Source organism: Hibiscus syriacus, unplaced genomic scaffold, assembly GCF_006381635.1.
Source record: "Hibiscus syriacus cultivar Baekdansim isolate YM2019G1 unplaced genomic scaffold, ASM638163v2 tig00110383_pilon, whole genome shotgun sequence".
In the NCBI taxonomy this organism is placed as follows: Eukaryota; Viridiplantae; Streptophyta; class Magnoliopsida; order Malvales; family Malvaceae; genus Hibiscus; species Hibiscus syriacus.
Genome location: NW_024062714.1, coordinates 1,005,733 through 1,026,678, shown reverse-complemented (window position 1 = coordinate 1,026,678; position 20,946 = coordinate 1,005,733). Strand labels below are relative to the sequence as shown.

The 20,946-nt window shown below is 34.2% G+C and overlaps 1 protein-coding gene across 1 annotated transcript; it reads right to left on the bottom strand.

Annotated features, from left to right (window-relative positions):
* Positions 1 to 18,444: 18,444 nt before the first annotated feature.
* LOC120121828 (dof zinc finger protein DOF1.4-like) lies at positions 18,445 to 20,390 on the bottom strand. The gene is made up of 2 exons (XM_039141126.1): positions 20,254 to 20,390; positions 18,445 to 19,976 (listed from the first exon to the last, which is right to left on the bottom strand). The coding sequence occupies exon 2, from the start codon at positions 19,752 to 19,754 to the stop codon at positions 18,795 to 18,797; it is 960 nt and encodes a 319-aa protein (XP_038997057.1). The 5' UTR covers positions 19,755 to 19,976; positions 20,254 to 20,390; the 3' UTR covers positions 18,445 to 18,794.
* Positions 20,391 to 20,946: the final 556 nt, after the last annotated feature.

Here is a 20,946-nt window from a genome sequence, read left to right as displayed (position 1 = left end):
GTAGAAAATTAGCTATAAACGTATACTTTAGTGATGTTTTAGAAAAAACGATGTTACAGAATGACAACAGGTGACATTTTTAATGGAACACTGCGATAGAATTGTACAATAGTGGCGTTTTTCAAACACACACCACAATAGATGCGTAAATAGTGGCGTTTGTTATAAAAACACCGCAAAAACGCGTACATTAGTGGCCTTTTTTCCTCAAAAAGCTGCCAAAGGATAAATATATCTCGACTCTTTCTTCTGCCCGATCCCTTAAATCTTTTAAACCTCTTTTTCCCTAAAACCTTCTTCTCTGGTACAACATCTTCTCCAACTTAGCGCACCAATCACCATCATCGCGCCAAAAGCCTTATTTGTCTCCGTCACACGCCATCCTTCTCGACGTCATTTCTAATCTCTCGTCATTTTCTGATTTTCTTGTTATTTTCACTAGCGGCGTCGTATTATGTCTCACTCGACGACCAAATCAGGCCTCTCACCAGCTTGAGATTATTACTTTTTTTCTTCTTCAGCACTGTAGCACGATTTCAAGGTTTGTTCCCTTTTCTCACTGCTGAACATTTTGATTTTTCTAAATCTGGGTATTCTAAAAATAGGGAAAAACCAAGCCTACAAGGCTGTTTTGTTTTTTTATAAAAAAAAATACTTTTTGGTCTTTATTTCTATCATTTGTAAGAGAAACTTGGATACTAAAGTTAAATCATGGTTTTTTTTTATTTCCTTTTTCTAGTATGAAATAATTAATGTTGTAAGCTAATGCTGTTAAGGGCTCTATAGATAATGAAAATTTGAGAGAATCCCATAATTTCTTATGCTTTATCTTAATTGTAACATCCCAAACTATGGGTTAGTGACCAAATTGTAAAGTTTCAGAATTTGGTGACTAAAGTAAGAGAATGGATTAGTTTAGTGATTTATTTGGAAGTATTTCCTAAAAGTTGTTAGTAATTATTAAAGGAACTAAAGGGTAAAATGGTCATTTGATCATTTAAGGAATTAAAAATGTGATAATGGGGATATATATTTTTACAAGTGGGAGTGTAGGAAACCAAAAACAATGTTTCCAGAATTCTCTTCTCCTCCTTTCTTCTTTGTGCGTGAAGCTCCAGCTCAAAGGTGAGTTTCTTAATTAGTTGATTATTTGTTGAATTAAAAGTTGGGTTATGATTCTTAGGTGATACTTAAGCTTAAGGAAAGCTTAAGTTATCTTAAAATCAAAAGATAAATGAGTTAGGGAAGATTAAAGATTTGGAGTTCTTGAGTGAATTTCCAGAATGGAGTTGATAAGTTGAACTTGAAGCTAAATTTGACTTGTCATCAGCTTAATTAAGAAGTATTAAGTGTTAGAATTGGATTTGAAACATGTGGAAAATAGGGTATGATTCTTGAAATTCCTAAAGATGAGAGGATATTAAGGTTAAAGATGAGATAAATGAATATTAATGAGTTTAAGTATGTATATGTAAGTTAGGAATATGAAAGGGGTTGAAATATAAAGGATTTAATCCAAAAAGAATGAATTTTCGGGTTCAAAAAGAGGATTCTGGGCAGAGTGCATCGATGCATATTCATAGTGCACCGATGCATCAAGGTTAAAACCCAGAAATTGTTTGAATGTGTATCGATGCACAGGTAGTGCATCGATGCACTCTTTTAATTTAAAAAACATCGAATGCAATTGGTGCATCGATGCATACGATGCATCCCAGTAATAAACAAACATCGAATGTATTTTATGCATCGATGCACAGGTAGTGCATCGATGCACCGATAGGGAATGCATCGATACACTGTGCAGTGCATCGATGCATACCTTCATTAAAAGATGAAATGGGATTTTCTTTTAGCCTATGAAGTGAAAATTTAGACGATATCAATTAGTATATTGATATGTAGCAATGTATTATTATGATGTAGATATAGAATGAAGCTTGTTCTGGAACAATCTAAGGATTAAGATTGATTCAAAGCAAACAAGGCTAAGGTGAGTGCACATTATTTAGTATATAAGGTTCAATGGAAAATAAGACTTGTGATAAGTCTATTTCCAATAGTGAAAAACATGAATTCATAGAAGTATGTATTTGTTATGATTTATATGTGTGCATGAGTATATGTTTATGTGATAACATGATAAGATGACAATGATTTACATGTCATATGAACACATGAGAAATGTTATGAGCCATATGAAAGAGAAAGTATATGTGATACATGAGGGTGAATCCTATGTTTATATGAATATGAAATCATATGAGAATTGATATGAACTACGTGATTACATGTATATGTGAATGAAACCATGAGATTATATGAATATATGATATGGTTACATGAATATGTAAAAGGATATAAAAGATAATGCCCATGTTATGTGTCATGAGAGCTAGGGGTATAGTTGGCATGCCAAGAGTCGAGGGTCTATGTGGTCCTTCGGGACATATATGTATTCTTTGGAACATGTGTGAAGTCTGGTGAGACACATACTTGATCCTTGGCATATGTATATGATTCTTAAGGAATGATATGTGGTCCTTCGGGACATATATGTATTCTTTGGAACATGTGTGAAGTCTGATGAGACACATACTTGATCCCTAGTATATGTATATGATTCTTAATGAATGATATGTGGTCCTTATGGACATTATTATATGGCACTACGGTGCAATTCTACGCGGCACTCCGGTGCAATTATATGTGGCACTTCGGTGCAATTATATGAGATGTGGTAACAGCATTAGTGCACAACCTCTATGTACTCGCATATCTTTAGTTCTCACATGTGTATCATGGGCTATTAAATAGATAATATTAATAAAGTGATATGATAATATGTTTGTTTCCTTGTGGAATTTCATATGTGATATTGATTGTACAAATGATAACTTATAAGACCATATGATGAAAGGAATCAATGATAGTATATATATATAGTTTACATGACATGATATGTATATGTGCAATTGGTTATGGTATGTTATATGATATGGACATAAGAGATCATAGGAACATGAGATAAGAGATATGAATGATAATGACATATATGTATGCATATATTTGTTACATGTAAAAGTATGAGTGGTATAAAATGATAGTAGTAATTGTTTAGGTATGATTATTATTTACCGTTTACCTTATATGTTTATATGCCTCACTAAGTCTTTGACTTAGCGTGTAAGTGATTTACACGTAGGTTTCGAGAAGAGTAAAGAGCAATGTGGAGCAAGACAGGTCAGTTCTCCTTACTAAAGGTCAGATCAGAAAAGATGTGAATAATATGTATTTTAGTATATAAAGTTATAGTTGGCATATTTTCAAAAGAATATATTGTTTAAGCTATGAACAGTTTTATAAATGTTTCGAATAGTTATATGTAAATAAATAAGTGAAATATACACGCTCTGATTGGTTTTGTAATAATGAAAATGTCTTTTATGTAAATTAGTAATTTATATGTTATAAAAGTTTTAAATTACTCATTATTTTATACAAGTACATGTTTTAAAAGGTCAATGTGATACCTCGGATTCGTATCCGGGTCGGATACGGGTTGGGGTGTTACATTTAATGGTATCAGAGCTACGGTTTAGCCGATTCTAGACATCAATCGAAGTAAAAAGTGTTTTTAAAAGTATACATGCCAACATAAAGTGAATAATTTCTGATCTGATAGTGTAAGGAGTGTATTGTCTTGCTAATAGAATTAAAATGTTATGTTATATTAGATGTATGATCATGAGAGCTTCCAGAGTGAAGCACAAGGTAATAGACTGAAGGTAATAGCATTCACCTACCCTAGCCAGGCAGGGAGAAGAGCGACAAACCTCAGGAAGTGCCTGTATAAACTTAGGGAATGTCTTCACCATGTTGAAGAATATTCTGATGAATTTTCAATTTATATTTTTTAACTCATAGAATGAATGTATCGAATTAGTTGAAAAGTTAAGAGCACCCGAGTTCAAGGATGGATTTGAGGAAGGTTCTGTTGTTACAGACCTATAGTTAGATGATATGATAAAAGGTTTTTATTTCTCCAAAGAGGAAAAATTAAATTGAGTAGTTTCGTTACTACTTTGACAAGTTAGAGTATGGTGGATAAATGAAGCTCGAATATATGAGCTTGAAGCAAGGGAATTACCCATGCATGTGTATGAAAGTAAGTTTGATAAGTTAAGTAGATTTATTGTTGAATTGATTCTGATTAAGAAGGATAAAAAGGATACATGTGATTGATTGTTTAAGACTTGTGCCTTAAATTAAAAGAGTTTTACTGGTTTTGAAATTGTTCTCATTTCAAGAAATGGTTGATCGTGCTAAAGCTCTAGAGAGAGCTAAGAATAAAAGGATTGGAAAAAAAAATCTCAGATGATTAAGAGAATTAGTGCTTCATAGAATTTTAGCACCGTCAAAGAAAGGTAGAGATTTTGGTTCAACTTTAAACCAGACATGAATTAGTTGTATTCTCTGTCAGAGAATCAAATCAGATGAGAGTTCGACAGACTCCAACAGTAGGTTTGATCTTGAAAGATTAAACAAAGAGTTAATTGAGGATAAGTCAGGGTTAAAGACAACCCTTGTGAATTGGGTTAAAAGTTCTTTCAGAAGTTATGTAAATCGAAGCAGAAAAAGTATTTTAAATGGATTAGATGAGTATTGAAATCTGGTGATTTTTGAAACAAGTGGAGGAATGGATTAAGTGCTTTGCTAGAGATTAAATAATGTGAAGGATAAGAAGTATTTTAAATGTATCAAGTGAGGTAGATATTGTTTTTGTTTATTTAAGATGGAAAGAGTTAGCTATGGCTAACAAGATTATGGTACGGAATGTATTGAAATTACAAGATTTCAAGATATGGTAGGTTATGATAACCAAATATGAAGTGAATCAGGATACAATTGAATACTGTGATTATAGTAAAGTGATAGAGTGAAGGAAGTGAGGATTCAAATGTTTGAGTAAAACTAAGGATTGATAAGAAGAGTTTAAGTATGGGTACATCAATGATCAGTTTATAAATAAAGGAAGTTCGAATGTTAAGCTTGAATAATGGAAGTGACATGGTGTATGAGATTGAATGTTTATTTGATTAGTTGAGTAAACTATTGTTGAAATAATTCCGACGACAAAGAATGTATATGAATGGTTCGATGAAGGTTTACGTTTTAGATTGGAAGAACCGATGTTGACTAACAGAGTTATAAGATAGTAGTGTATTAAAGTTAAAGGATTAGAAGATGATTTCATGGTAAACTAATTATGTATGGTGTGGATTGAGATATGGTTATGTATTTTAATCACTGAAATGAAAGGTAATAAAGGAGATAAGGTATAATACTGTATATGAATGAGAGTATGGGTTTAATAAGTGAATTACACTGGGTTGATTTTAACTGAAATGATGTTTATGATTAATTTGATCAGGGCTTACGCCCTAGATTGAAAAGTTGTTATTAATTAGTTGTAATGGCATGGATGTTAGAGTTATCAGATTTGAAGGAAACATAAAGTAAGTTAATCAAATGAGATACGAATCTGGATGTGGTTGTGTATTTTGATCATATATATATGATATAGGCAAGGAGATAAATATTTATGTGTTTTAAAGAAAATTTTGATGGAAGAAAATACAAGCAAGATACGATAAGAATGAGGTTCTGTATTATAAGTGAAGTTGATTAGTAAAGTTATAAAGATATAATAAAGATTGGTAATTAGAGATAAGTTTAAGTGATAGGAATAGAGTATGTGAACATGAAAGAAATATATGATTGGTGTATAAGAAGATTTTGATTTATGAAGAAAATGAAAGGATGAAGTTTAAAGAATTAGATGTGATAAAGATTATGTTGAGATATAGGTTATAAGTTTAACCAGAAGTAAGAAAGGTATGTCAGGTAATATGAGAAATTGTTTAGTTATGCAAAGTGTATGTTTAATCAGTTATGATGAAGATTTAAGGTTATGTTTCTTGGTCAAGTGGATGTAGTCAGAGAAATAAAGAAAAATTTATATGTATTAAGGAAGTTTTGGAGTCAGTCAAGTAAGGATGAAATAAAAGTTTGGTGATTCTTGAAAGACAACTGAAGATTGACAAGGAATTTGATTGATTTATGAGTTTGAGTAATAAGAATTAGTGTTATTGTCTATCTGATAAGTGACATGATAGGAGATATAAATTAAAAAGGTAGTCGAATAATTGAAATGATAAGAACCAAGTTATTAAAGATGATACAAAAGATTAAGTTCAAAAAGCAGCATGAGAACGTTAGAAGATATGTTCCTCTTAGGATGTGCAGTGAAAATTCGAGGACGAATTTTTAAAAGGAGGGGAGATTTGTAACATCCCAAACTATAGGTTAGTGACCAATTTGTAAAGTTTCAGAATTTGGTGACTAAAGTAAGAGAATGGATTAGTTCAGTGATTTATTTGGAAGGTATTTCCTAAAAGTTGTTAGTAATTATTAAAGGAACTAAAGGGTAAAATGGTCATTTGATCATTTAAGGAATTAAAAATGTGATAGTGGGGATATATAGTTTTACACGTGGGAGTGTAGGAAACCAAAAACAATGTTACTAGAATTCTCTTCTCCTCCTTTCTTCTTTGTGCGTGAAGCTCCAGCTCAAAGGTGAGTTTCTTAATTAGTTGGTTATTTGTTGAATTAAAAGTTGGGTTATGATTCTTAGGTGATACTTAAGCTTAAGGAAAGCTTAAGTTATCTTAAAATCAAAAGATAAATGAGTTAGGGAAGATTAAAGATTTGGAGTTCTTGAGTGAATTTCCAGAATGGAGTTGATAAGTTGAACTTAAAGCTAAATTTGACTTGTCATCAGCTTAATTAAGAAGTATTAAGTGTTAGAATTGGATTTGAAACATGTGGAAAATAGGGTATGATTCTTGAAATTCCTAAAGAGGAGATGATATTAAGGTTAAAGATGAGATAAATGAATATTAATGAGTTTAAGTATGTATATGTAAGTTAGGAATATGAAAGGGGTTGAAATATGAAGGATTTAATCTAAAAAGAATGAATTTTCGGGCTCAAAAAGAGGATTCTGGGCAGAGTGCATCGATGCATATTCATAGTGCACCGATGCATCAAGGTTAAAACCCAGAAATTGTTTGAAGGTGTATCGATGCACAGGTAGTGCATCGATGCACTCTTTTAATTTAAAAAACATCGAATGCAATTGGTGCATCGATGCATACGATGCATCCCAGTAATAAACAAACATCGAATATATTTTATGCACCGATGCACAGGTAGTGCATCGATGCAGCGATAGGGAATGCATCGATACACTGTGCAGTGCATCGATGCATACCTTCATTAAAAGATGAAATGGGCTTTTCTTTTAGCCTAAGAAGTGAAAATTTAGAAGATATCAATTAGTATACTGATATGTAGCAATGTATTATTATGATGTAGATATAAAATGAAGCTTGTTCTGGAACAATCTAAGGATTAAGATTGATTCATAGCAAACAAGGCTAAGGTGAGTGCACATTATTTAGTATATGAGGTTCAATGGAAAATAAGACTTGCGATAAGTCTATTTCCAATAGTGAAAAACATGAATTCATAGAAGTATGTATTTGTTATGATTTATATGTGTGCATGAGTATATGTTTATGTGATAACATGATAAGATGACAATGATTTACATGTCATATGAACACATGAGAAATGTTATGAGCCATATGAAAGAGAAAGTATATGTGATACATGAGGGTGAATCCTATGTTTATATGAATATGAACTCATATGAGAATTGTCATGAACTACGTGATTACATGTATATATGAATGAAACCATGAGCTTATATGAATATATGATATGGTTACATGAATATGTAAAAAGATATAAAAGATAATACACATGTTATGTGTCATGAGAGCTAGGGGTATAGTTGGCATGCCAAGAGTCGAGGGTCTATGTGGTCTTTCGGGACATATATGTATTCTTTGAAACATTTGTGAAGTCTAGTGAGACACATACTTGATCCTTGGCATATGTATATGATTCTTAACGAATGATATGTGGTCCTTCGGGACATATATGTATTCTTTGGAACATGTGTGAAGTCTGGTGAGACACATACTTGATCCCTAGTATATGTATATGATTCTTAAGGAATGATATGTGGTCCTTATGGACATTATTATATGGCACTCCGGTGCAATTCTACGCGGCACTCCGGTGCAATTATATGTGGCACTTCGGTGCAATTATATGAGCTGTGGTGACAGCATTAGTGCACAACCTCTATGTACTCGCATATCTTTAGTTCTCACATGTGTATCATGGGCTATTAAATAGATAATATTAATAAAGTGATATGATAATATATTTGTTTCCTTGTGGAATTTCATGTGTGATATTGATTGTACAAATGATAACTTATAAGACCATATGATGAAAGGAATCAATGATAGTATATATATATAGTTTACATGACATGATATGTATATGTGCAATTGGTTATGGTATATGTTATATGATATGGACATAAGAGATCATAGGAACATGAGATAAGAGATATAAATGATAATGACATATATGTATGCATATATTTGTTACATGTAAAAGTATGGGTGATATGAAATGATAGTAGTAATTGTTTAGGTATGATTATTAGTTACCGTTTACCTTATATGTTTATATGCCTCACTAAGTCTTTGACTTAGCGTGTAAGTGATTTACACATAGGTTTCGAGAAGAGTAAAGAGCAATGTGGAGCAAGACATGTCAGTTCTCCTTACTAAAGGTCAGATCAGAAAAGATGTGAATAATATGTATTTTAGTATATAAAGTTATAGTTGGCATGTTTTCAAAAGAATATATTGTTTAAGCTATGAACAGTTTTATAAATGTTTCGAATAGTTATATGTAAATAAATAAGTGAAATATACACGCTCTGATTGGTTTTGTTATAATGAAAATGTCTTTTATGTAAATTAGTCATTTATATGTTATAAAAGTTTTAAATTACTCACTATTTTATACAAGTACATGTTTTAAAAGGTCAATGTGACACCTCGGATTCGTATCTGGTCGGATACGGGTTGGGGTGTTACATTAATATTGTATTAAACATTAAACTAATAAAGAAAACATAAAAAATATAAAATGTTTGAGAGGAATATAAAATGAAAAAATGTCTGACGTATGATTCAGATTCCACTAAGGTAATGTTAGTGGTTTGGACTTTTATTTCATTTCCTGATTCCATGTAATGACCAAAAAATTCTTGCATCTTTGTTGGTGAATCAGGTGATTCAAATATTAAGTTGCAATCAATTAAATACCATATTCATTAAACGTCAGCTTGTGTTTTTTAAATGGCAGACAAACTAGGCTTCAATTATTTTCAACTTTCTCCGATTTATCGACAAGAATAAAAGTATAGATTCAGATGGGTTGCATTTCATTTTGACACGTTATATTCTCTAGAATAATGTTATATATATATGTGTGTGTGTGTGAATCATAGTTTAGGGACTGCATTTTATTTCATTTGCATGCCTGGCCTGCAGGTCATATGATGAATTAATCAAAGTTGAAATTGCACACTTAGATGATAAGTTTTGGGTACAAACACACCGATATGTTCTTTTTCATCACGATTCAATAGATCCCTTCCGCACGTAAGTTTATTGGACTAAATCGTAACGTATTTACTTAATCTTTTATATTTCTCATTATTTAATGACATAATCTACTTTATAGTGAGTTTAAAGAAGTCTTAAGATCTTGTGCACGCTCCCGAATATTACATCAACGAGAGATGCATAATTTATTCACATAAATTTTTCATGAATGGTTAGGGTAGACGATAAGCAACTAAATCATTGCACACAGTTGTAAATAATATATAACTTTTGTTTTAATATATTGACATAAATGCTAATTGATTCACCTTTCACGTGTAATAGGTTTGGAGTGTGAGAGAAGTTAGTGAAGATGTTAAATGGTTTTCTCAAGGTCCGAATAGAATTGTTAACAGATATAATGCCTTCCTCATTAATAGGTTCAGGTTCTACACAAAATCTCGTGAAAGATTAAGGAGGACACAAAATTGTGGAGTAATTGTTACTTCTTCAACTACAAGTTATGCTAGTGCTAGGGACAATCATCCTATGGAGGGAGATATAGAATATTATGGAATTCTTACAAACATTATTGAGTTGGATTATTATGGAAAAAGAAAGGTTGTGTTGTTTCGGTGTGAATGAGTTGATGTAAATACTACTCGAGGCATTAAAAGAAATAAATTTGTTTTACAATGGTGAATGTCTCTCGATTAATTCACACTGATCAACAATTGATGGATGAGCCATATGTATTTTCTTCTCAAGTCAAACATGTTTTTTTATTGTCACGATCCAATGGATGAGGTTGGTATTTTGTGCTCCGTAATACCTCCAGAGATTTGATAGACATCGGGGATGGAAGTAGAGATGACATTGAAACAAGATTAGAAGCTTTACCTCTTGTAGCACAAAACTTAGATGAAAATATCACTAATACTACTTCACAATTTCAATGGGTTTGGGAGGAGGTGGATGAAGATATTTACGAAAATTGATATGACATTACAATATAGTAAGATTTTATATCTTAATTGATTAATTTATAATATTATAAATTATAACATGTTATCATTCAATATATTCATTAATAGTAATATTTTCACTAAAATTTTTGTTTGTTTATTGCAGATATTATGCCCAAGAGAAAATTAAGTGATTTGTGTATTGTTTGACCTTCTCAAGAGGAGGAAGAAACAAATAACGAGGAATCTAGTGGTGTTGGATCTTCGAAAGTTCTGATTACTGTTGAAGAAGCTGTACAAATTGAAGGTAATGTTAGACACTTTATTTAATTGATGGTTGATTTTCAAAACTTACATTTAATTATTTATTATATAGTTGAAAATGGTCGAAGACGCAATACTAGAGGGCGTATAACGTTGAAGGAATTATACCAACTTCCTCTTGGGAGCCATGTGAAGGTTTCAAGAAACGATGTCGGTCAACCTATTGGCCCAGAAGCACGTCTTCTATAATCTTCTACTGATTAATTATGAGTCATAGATGCAGATGATTGGACAAAATCAACCCCAGAGTCCACCATCTTAGGTGTTATTTTAGATATATGATTTGTTTATTCTAGTTAACAATGTTGAACTACATTATATTTTACTTTAATGTAAACTTTGATTTATTATTATGGATTTCAAGTTTTTTGTTATGGATTTCAAGTTTATTGGATAATATTACAAATTAAAATTTTAAATTTGGGTAATAAAAGAGCTGAAAAATAGCATATGAAAAATTAGTTTTAATTAGCGGCGTTTGTATAATAAAATGACACTAAAAACATGGCCAATACTGGTATTTGTAGAACAAAACGCCACCAAAGTTCAAGATCTTTTACGGCGCTTATACAAAAAACTCCACTATATACGTAGCCAATAATGACGTTTTACATTAACAAACGCCATTGTATGTCAGAACATTTAGCGACGTTTTTTTGGAACAAATGCCACTAAAGAAAAGAAAAATAGTGGCGTTTGTAAAATAAACGCCACAAAAAAGTATAATCTTTAGCGGCGTTTATCATTCACAAATGTCGCAAACTTTTGCAGCATTTGTTTTAGTGACTTTTTTTAGCCAGCATGATTTTTTGCGGTGCTTAAAACACCGCTATATGACTAACCTCTAAAAATCACCGTTAATTTGTGTATTCCAATAGTATCAAAAAAATTTGTTATAGAGAAATTTATGTCACAGTTATTACTATAACAATAAGAAAACAAAAATATATCACAATTACTTTTATTAAAACTATCATACAAAATTTTATCATAAAAAATAATATTTATAATAAAATTATTTGTAGTTACTATCAATTTGTTACAAGAAATATTTATCTTTGTAGTTTTTTTTGTTGGCAAAACAACAATGAAAGAAAGATAAGTTGAGGAGAAAATGAGTTTCTTTCTATATGTTATTTTTCTCTGTCGATGCCATGAAAATACTTTTTTCATTGAATGAACAGCAAAGTTAACTGCCCTATTGCTTGTCATTATGCCCACAATGGAAAGTTTCTTAGAAGCCTCCTATGAGCTCTACTTCAAATGTCTCCTAGGAAAAACACCATATTACATTTGACACACAATAAATGCATACAGATAATGTTAGCATAATGAATTGGTGAGCATCAATGATTGTGCTCTAACGTTGCTCGAGCTTAAGCTCATTTTGCATGATGTTAGCATAATAACTAATAGATTCTAGAAGGTTGTTAGTAGCAATTAAGGCTGTTAATGATTAGTTATAAATTCTGTTAGGGCTATAACAACCATGGGAGTTTTATATAAGCAGCAGAGGTTTTGTAAATTATTCCATGTATTCATTCACTAATCAATATACAAGAACTCTTTATTTATTTACTAGATACTTAATATGGTATCATTCGCTGCTGATCTTGGGATCGTGTGTTCTTTCTTCCGCTTGTGATTCGACTTTCTTGAAGTGCAGCTTACTCATGGATCTTACTTCCTCTACGTCTCGAGGTTTCTCCAACAAGAAAGTTAATGTGGTCATTGATGAAACCAATTTCTTGCTTTGGAAACAGCAAATCTTGCTCATGGTTCAGAGTCATCGACTGGAGCGACTACTGACTAGCGATGTTTATTCTCCACCCATAATGATTCTTGATGAAAATTGTGAGACTCGAATGAATGAGACATATGAAGATTTTTTTGCATAGGATAGTGCGTTGGCATCTTGGATGTTGTCAACAATGAGCACGCATCTTTTACCACAATTTGTTGGAGCTGAAACAACTGTTGCAGTTTAGGAAACAGTGTTCAAGTTCTTTGTAAATCGTTCAACCATGTTTGTTATGAGTCTGCATTATAAGTTGCAGTCTATAAGAAAGGGAAATAATAGTATGCGGATGTATCTTACACGTATTAAGGAAGTTTATGATGCTCTTGCCTCGTGTGGAAGTGTTGTCCCCCAGTTGAACAAATTGTGAGCATTTTGAACGGCCTTCCTCGTGAATTTCAGCCCTTCGTGGTTGTTTTCTCAATTGTGAAAGAAGCCATCTTGATAGATAACATATATACTATGTTAATGGATGCTGAGGTTCAGATTGTGGGTTTTGATGAACAACAAGATACCCTGCCAATGAGTGCCAATTATGCTCGAGGTGATGTTGATCATGGTTCCTCTAACCGTCAGAACCACAGGAATAACCGTGCATCATCTGCTTCTGGTGTAAGGAATGGTAGTCGAGGGCGTGGTCGAACACGTGTTCAGTGTCAACTCTGTGAGAATCTAGGTCACTTAGTTGATCGTTGTTGTCATAGATTTGATGAAGACTTTACTTGTGTCTCAGTCAACAATTATCCCTCTTCCAAGGATAGTTCATCTAGCAGTTACTCCTTGACTAGTTCAACTTCTGCTAGTGTTAACCAGGGCTGTAAGTAATGCTCTCGTGTGAAAGCAGATTCTCAAGTAAATACTGCTACTGTAACTTCTGAGCGTTGGGTGGTGGACTCGGGTGCCACTCATCATGTCACTCCAAATAGAACAAATCTTGCAAATGCCTCTGACTTCCATGGTCCAGGTAAACTTACAGTTGGTAATGATGTTTCTTTAGACATTCGAATGGTTGGTTATTCGATCTTACCTATTGCATCTAGAGTGTTAATGTTGCATGATTTGTTGCATATTTCTCATATAACAAAGAATTTGCTTTCGGTCTCAAAACTTGCTAGGGACAACAACATATTCTTTGAGTTTCATGTCAGTAGCTACTATGTACGTGATAAGGTTACTAGACAGGTGCTTCTGACTGGTGAGGAGTCTAGAGGGCTTTACTCGTTTGTGACAAGTAACATTGGAAGAGAAGACATGTGTACTGTTGTTGATGTTAGTTTTGTTACTAAAATTGTATCTAGTGAGATAGAGGAATTGTGGCATCGAAGACTTGGTCATCCCTCTAGTGACATATTAAGACAAGTTACTAAAGAACTTGATATAAAAGTTACCACAGATGTAAATAAAACATGTACTGCTTGTCATATGGGAAAAAGCCACAAATTACCTTTTATGCAATCAAATACATCCTATGATACTCCATTTCAACTTATCTTTACTGATTTATGGGGACCTCTATATGTTTCCTCGAATGGATTTAGGGACTATGCTTCCTTTGTTGATGCATGTACTAGACATACATGGATTTATCTTCTAAAAATAAGTCTCATACCACTGAAGCTTTCTTGTTGTTTCAAAGAATGGTGTTAACTCAATTTGGTGCTTTCATTAAAGCAGTTCAGAGTGACTGGGGTGGTGAGTTTCGCAGTCTCTCACCACTACTAATCAAAACTAGTATTGTTCACAGACTATCATGCCCTCACACATCCGAGCAGAATGGGATTGTTGAAAGGAAGCACAGACATATGGTTGAAATGACACTTATGTTACTGGCATATGCAGCTCTACCAATGGATTATTGGTCATATGTTGTTATTTTTGTTGTTCAATTGATAAACAAATTGCCTATTAAGGTTCTGTATGGGGTCTCTTATAGTGAGAAGTTGATGGGGAAGAAACCAAACTATAATGACTTGAAGGTGTTTGGTTGTCAGTGCTTCCCTCACCTGAGATCTTTTCAAGCTCATAAACTTGCATTTCGCTCTCGGCCATGCACATATCTTGGTGTCAGTCCCCAACATAAATGATTTCAGTGCCTGGCAGCTGATGGGATGGTCTATATTTTTAGACATGTAGTTTTTAATGAAACTGTGTTTCCTTTTGCAGGTAGGCTAACTTTAGTTAAATCACACGTGGTTAAGAATCAACAGTCTCAATCTCTTGAGATTGTGAGTAACATGCAACGTGTACCTATACAGCAGCTGGCTCATTCTGGTACTCAAGGCAGTACTGAGTCGGGATCAACATTACCTTACAACATGGAGGATGTTTGTATGGAATAAGCTGCAGGTGAATCTTCAAGTTTGGATGCACCTACTAAAGCAACTACTGAACCTAGTCTCGGGAATGATCTTGTAGAAGAAGCTGTGGAAGATCCTTCTAGCCTAGCTGCACCTAACAATATTACTGTTGAAACCAGTGCCAATACTGAAGCCTCTCCTGTTGTTGTTGTACCTCGTATGAATAGCCACCCTATGCTCACAAGAGGCAAGTGTGGTATTTTTAAGCCTAAAGCTTATTCAAGTCACTTTGATAAGGATGTTCCCTCAACTGTTGATGAAGCATTACAGTCTCCAAAGTGGGTTACTACAGTTCAAGAAAAGTTTGATGCTCTCAAGAGAAATGGAACTTGGATACTTATTAAGCTTCCTCTAGGCTGTGTTGCGGTAGGTTGTAAGTGGTTGTTTAAAGTAAAACGTAATCCAGATGGCTCAGTTCACAAATACAAGGCACGACTAGTTGCAAAAGGATTCTCTCAAGTTCCTAGGCAAGACTATCTTGACACATTCAGTCCTGTTGTAAAGTTTACAACACTTAATGTTGTCTTTTCCATTGCAGTGGCCAATTATCAACAATGCCTTTCTTAATGGAGACTTGAAAGAAGCAGTGTTTGTGCAACAGCCACAAGGATTCGAGCAGATAGCAGTTGATGGTGTGTCTCTTGTATGTCAATTACAGAAAGCATTATATTGGTTGAAGCAAGCTCCCCGTAATTGGCATGCTAAGTTAAAAGATGTGTTGCTGCAAATTGGATTTCAAGTATCTCGAGCTGACACTTCCCTATTTTTATAAACACAAGTGCTGAGCGTGTTTATCTTCTGGTCTATATGGATGACATAGTCATTACAGGTTAACCAACTTCTCTTATTGTCAATGTTGTCTGCATGCTGCAAGACACTTTTTCCCTTAAAGATTTGGGGTCCCTTAGCTATTTCTTGGGAATTGAAGTAAAACGGAGTAATGGCTCTTTTATGCTTAGTCAAAAGAAGTTTATCTTGGAGCGTTTAGAATCATCGTGTGTAACACCTATGGTTTTTGCACCTAAGTTAGCTGAGGATTGTGAATTACTGGTTGATTCTACTATGTATCGATCCATTGTTGGATCGTTATTATATGTTTGTCATACCAGGACTGAGCTTGCTTTCAGTGTTGGAAAGGTTTCTCAGTTTATGCATGCACCTCATGAAAGTCATCTAGTGGCAGTGAAACGCATTTTGAGGTATCTTGCAGGAACTGTGGAGTATGGTTTGATGTTTTTGCCATCTAAATCGAGATTCACAATTTCAGTATTTGCTAATGCTGGTTAGGGTGCAAATGTCACTGATCGTCGATCAGTTTTAGGTTATGGAGTGTTTCTTGATAACCACTTAGTTGCATGGAGTTCCAAGAAACAAAATTATGTTTCACGATCAACAATGGAGGCTAAATATAAAAGCCTAGCTGATGCTACTGCAGAAGTTACTTGGGTAAGCACAATGATAATTGAACTTAGGTTGAAGCATCATGGGAAATCAGTAATCTGGTGTGATAATACAGGGGCTGTGGCAATGAGTGCTAATTCGGTTTATCATGCACAATTGAAACATGTAGATCTTGATGTGCACTTTATTCGTGAAAAGGTGGCAGCTCAACAACTATGTATGAACTATGTGCCTGCAGCTCATCAAGTTACAGATGGCTTTATTAAACCTTTGGCTAAAGCAGCATTTGAAGTCTTTCGAGAGAAGATTGGAGTGCATGCATGTTCAAGACCAGAAGAACAGAAGAAGAAATAGAGGGAATGTTAGCATAATGAGTTGGTGAGCATCAATGATTGTGCTCTAACGTTGCTCGAGCTCAAGCTCATTTTGCATGATGTTAGCATAATAACTAATAGATTCTAGAAGGTTGTTAGTAGTAGTTAAGGTTGTTAATGATTAGTTATAAAGTCTGTTAAGGTTATAACAACCATGGGAGTTGTATATAAGCAGCAGAGGTTTTGTAAATCATTCCATGTATTCATTCACTAATCAATATACAATAATTCTTCATTTCTTTACTAGATACTTAATAGATAATAAGGATAATTTGAGTGTTATATATATATACACACATGCGCACATATTGTGAATATTTTTTAAAATAATTCCTACTTAAAGAGAGAAATTGGAGAATTTTACTCGTATTAGATATTAAATTTACAACCTAAGCTTTTAATTATTAGTCTAGAGATTATTGACATTAAATATGGAATTTTAACTATAAAAAATGCTATAATGTAATTATGAATGTTAGAATTTAATGATTTAGTGATACATGAATGAGATATGGAGAAGCAATATAAAAGAGAAAAGAAGAAGAAAGGAAATAGATAGTAATATAACCAACCAGTTTCACACGTACACCTTCAATTACAAAGTGTTCATTATGAAAAGAGAAAAAATGGTCGTCATAGTCAAAACGAGATAATTATTCAACTAGAAAACTCCCCTATAAAGTCTAATGATCTCGTCTGGGTCCAGGTTGTTCTTGTTTAAAGAAATTAATTAATTTTATATTTTGAAAATGTATTATAATTTTTATAGATAATTGTTGAGTTGCACCCGAAAAATAAAAATAAAAATCCAAATTTTAAAAATAACATTGTTGAAAGTATATTTTTTTAATTTAAGAATTATTTTTTGATATTCGCCAATTTAAATCTAGTGGAGGCTCAACTAATAACTCTATCATGGAACAAGTATAATCAAAATGAAGAAGAAGGTGTGACCCGATCTTGGTACTTGGCCTTAACAATAAATGAAGAAAGTATAATCTTCCTTTTCAACTTCAATGAAGATGGTGATTAACTCAAATATACATAAATCCCTATAATCAATATAAACTAATTGGTATTGGGGAAGGTCAAACATTAAGATGCCAAAAGAAAAGAGCCACTTTAAAGTTTGAAGTGGTTCACATTCTCTGCTTACTTGGAGACTCGAAACAGTGTTTTCGATGTTGCTGTTGTACCACCAAATCCAAAATATATGACAGTTGATGATGAGGAGATCAAATTGACAATTTCAACCCCGTGCCATAATCCCATTGTTTTTTTCATGTTATGAAAACAAAGTCATGCAGGTGAAGTAACAAAGAAAGTTGGCACTTGGAATTGTTAAAAGAGTGATGGATGTTGTTAGTCTCATCTACATGCACTAGGATGGTTTTAACTACTTTTACAAAACACATCACCAGCTCTACCATCTCCACGTCTTCTTCCAAATTCAAACCCTACTTAACTACAAACAGTTCATTGTCACTTGTTTGTTAAGTTTCTGAATGGAAACTAATAGGATCTTTTTTTCACGCAAATAATGCAGGAGTTAAACAAAGAACAAATCAGACAAAAGCATCAGCCCTGATCAAACATGAACTTGAAACTATATCAAAAGGTTTTAAAACAACATCAACGAAACCCAACTCAGGATATGTTTCCATACCCAAGAATACTAAAAAGTTAAAGTAAAAGCACACCCCAGAATCTGTATGCCATTAGAGAAAGAAAAAGAAAAAGAAATCAAATGGCTATTAGCCGTACTTTTCTTTCATTTACAAGATTCTCCCTCAACTCATGTCCTCAAGTTGAACTAGATTAAAGCCAACCCAACGACAGCAGCGGGACAGACAATAGATGATGCGACTTCGGATATGTGAGGCTCAAAGCTCTATGGGCTTTTAGTACAGAGAAGGAGAAAAATTGAAACTCCGTTTTAGAGTTATTAAGCTGTCTACCTTTGGACGTTTGCACTATGGAGGAGCGCCATAACCTGGAAGATCAGTCCATTGATTTGGATTCAGAGAAAAACCTGCTGTGTTGGTGTTTGTGTTCCAAGGGCTGCTTGTGCTGCTGCTGCTGTTGTTGATACTCCACACCGCCAATTCAGAGACTGTAGGGTTACTGTTGTTGAGGAAACTTTGATGCCAATTCTGCTGAGAAGAGTTACCTGCAGCAAGCCTGTTAGACTGTATCAACCTTTCTTGATCAGATGGGCACATGTTTACAGCCCTTTGATCTCTTTCACCCATAGGAAAGAATTGGGTTTGCTGAATTGACTGATGCTGTTGTGACCCAAAAGAAGCGACACCATATCCCTGCAAAAGACCCAAATTTGAAGAACCACCCAAGTCACCACCAATACTTAGCGCCTGATTGAGAGGTTCATTAAAAGGTTGCGGTAGGTTCATCGACTGAATTGCGGCCAAAGAAGACAAGAACCCAGCATCAGGGTAATACGATCCCACTGAAGAAATAGCAGTTGATGAAGAGAAACCACCAGATTCCTTGGTTCTCAAAGCAGCACTTACGCTGAGCATAGGACTAGAAGAGATCATACTTTGCGGTGATGCCAAGTTCTTCTGCTGAGCTTCTTGCTGCTGAGATATATGTGGATGAGACCTTGAGTTTTCACCGGAAGGAAAAACCTTTTTTCGCTTCCCTTTCCTGCAACCACCTCCCACGGGCACGTTCCTTAGGGTTCCACCTTGAGTCCAATACCTTTTACAAGTTTTGCAGAAATAACGAGGCTGCGAGAGACTGTAATTGTTGTAGTAACAAAACTTGGTATTAAGAGACTCACAACGAGGACACTTTTGAGGTGGGTTCTGCTGTTGCTGTTGATTCTCGCCTGTCAACGCCTTCAACCTCTGATTTTTCTGTTGGTTCTGCTTCATGCCTTGTCCACTCCCTCCTCCCCTATCTTGCTGCATCGCTTAATCTATATGCTCTTCTTTCGGATGCTGATTTATTAATCCATTTTTCAGTTAATCTGATACAAAATCAAGATTCTGGGTTTACTTGGGCTTTTGTCTTGTTGGGTCTGATGCATGCAGGTATCGATATAAAGCTTTAGAGAGAGAGAGAGAGAGCGTTTCAGATGTAGAGATGTATGATAGCTCTACGTGTCTGTATCTGGCTGTTGAAAATCTCTGCTGCACAAACAAAACCACGGCGATCGTTACTTTGTCTACATGCCCATTTCTCCTACCCACCAACCCGCCTCTACAAAACCATGCTCTTCCCCAACTCTCAATTACTTTTTTTCACCTTTTTTAAGCAACGAAAACCAAACGATAATCAAGAATCTGAATTTATAAGAAATATCCCCTGAAAACCCAACGAAAAATCTTGCAAGATCTCCATCTCCACTAATAATTTATGTTTATACATACACTTTTGAATGTGTAGAAAAGCTGAGGAGTGGCTGACCTGCTTTTACGAGAGAGGGTAAAAGAAGGGAATCTGTACGAGTGTCGGGCGTGGACAAAGTCCACTAAGCCCAGGTCTCAATCTAGAGTTAAGTGAGAGATGTTTTAAGAGGCAAAGAATTGGGTTAGTTTGGGTTCAGTCCCATATCAAACAACGTCCATCCCTGGAACAAAGACAAAACACACTGGTTGCTTCACCCGATAGATCATCATCATCAACGTTATTAGAATTGCATGAAATAAGGAAAAGAAGAGAGAAAAAAAAACCATACAGGCACGCGGAAACCTTGATTCAGTAATCTTTAATGTGTGTTTTTGGATGACAAGACAAAGAATATGAGTTGTGGCGTAATAAAAGAGAGGGAGAGACAGGGAATTTAAGAGAAACTATAGAGGAGAGACAATGTGATAGGGAATGGACTACTAAGCAGAGGGCAGATAGGCGGCGCGGCCAAAGCAAAGTGTGGCGTGGCGGTCGGCAATGGTGTGGCTGGCTGTGTCAGACCTCAGCTTAACTATACACTGTCTTCTTTCATTTTGTTATCATTTCACGTATCTTTCTCATTCCACTTCACTATTCCTGTCTGAAAAATGTTGCTCCCTCTCAGACTCAGTACTCTATTCTCTATTACTATTACGATGCGTTTGCTTTACGATTGAAAACGGATTTTCATAATTTATTATGTACAATTTT

Bases quoted from the DNA above. Each gene is read 5' to 3' on its own strand.
- LOC120121828 (XM_039141126.1), bottom strand. From the start codon at position 19,754: ATGCAGCAAGATAGGGGAGGAGGGAGTGGACAAGGCATGAAGCAGAAC.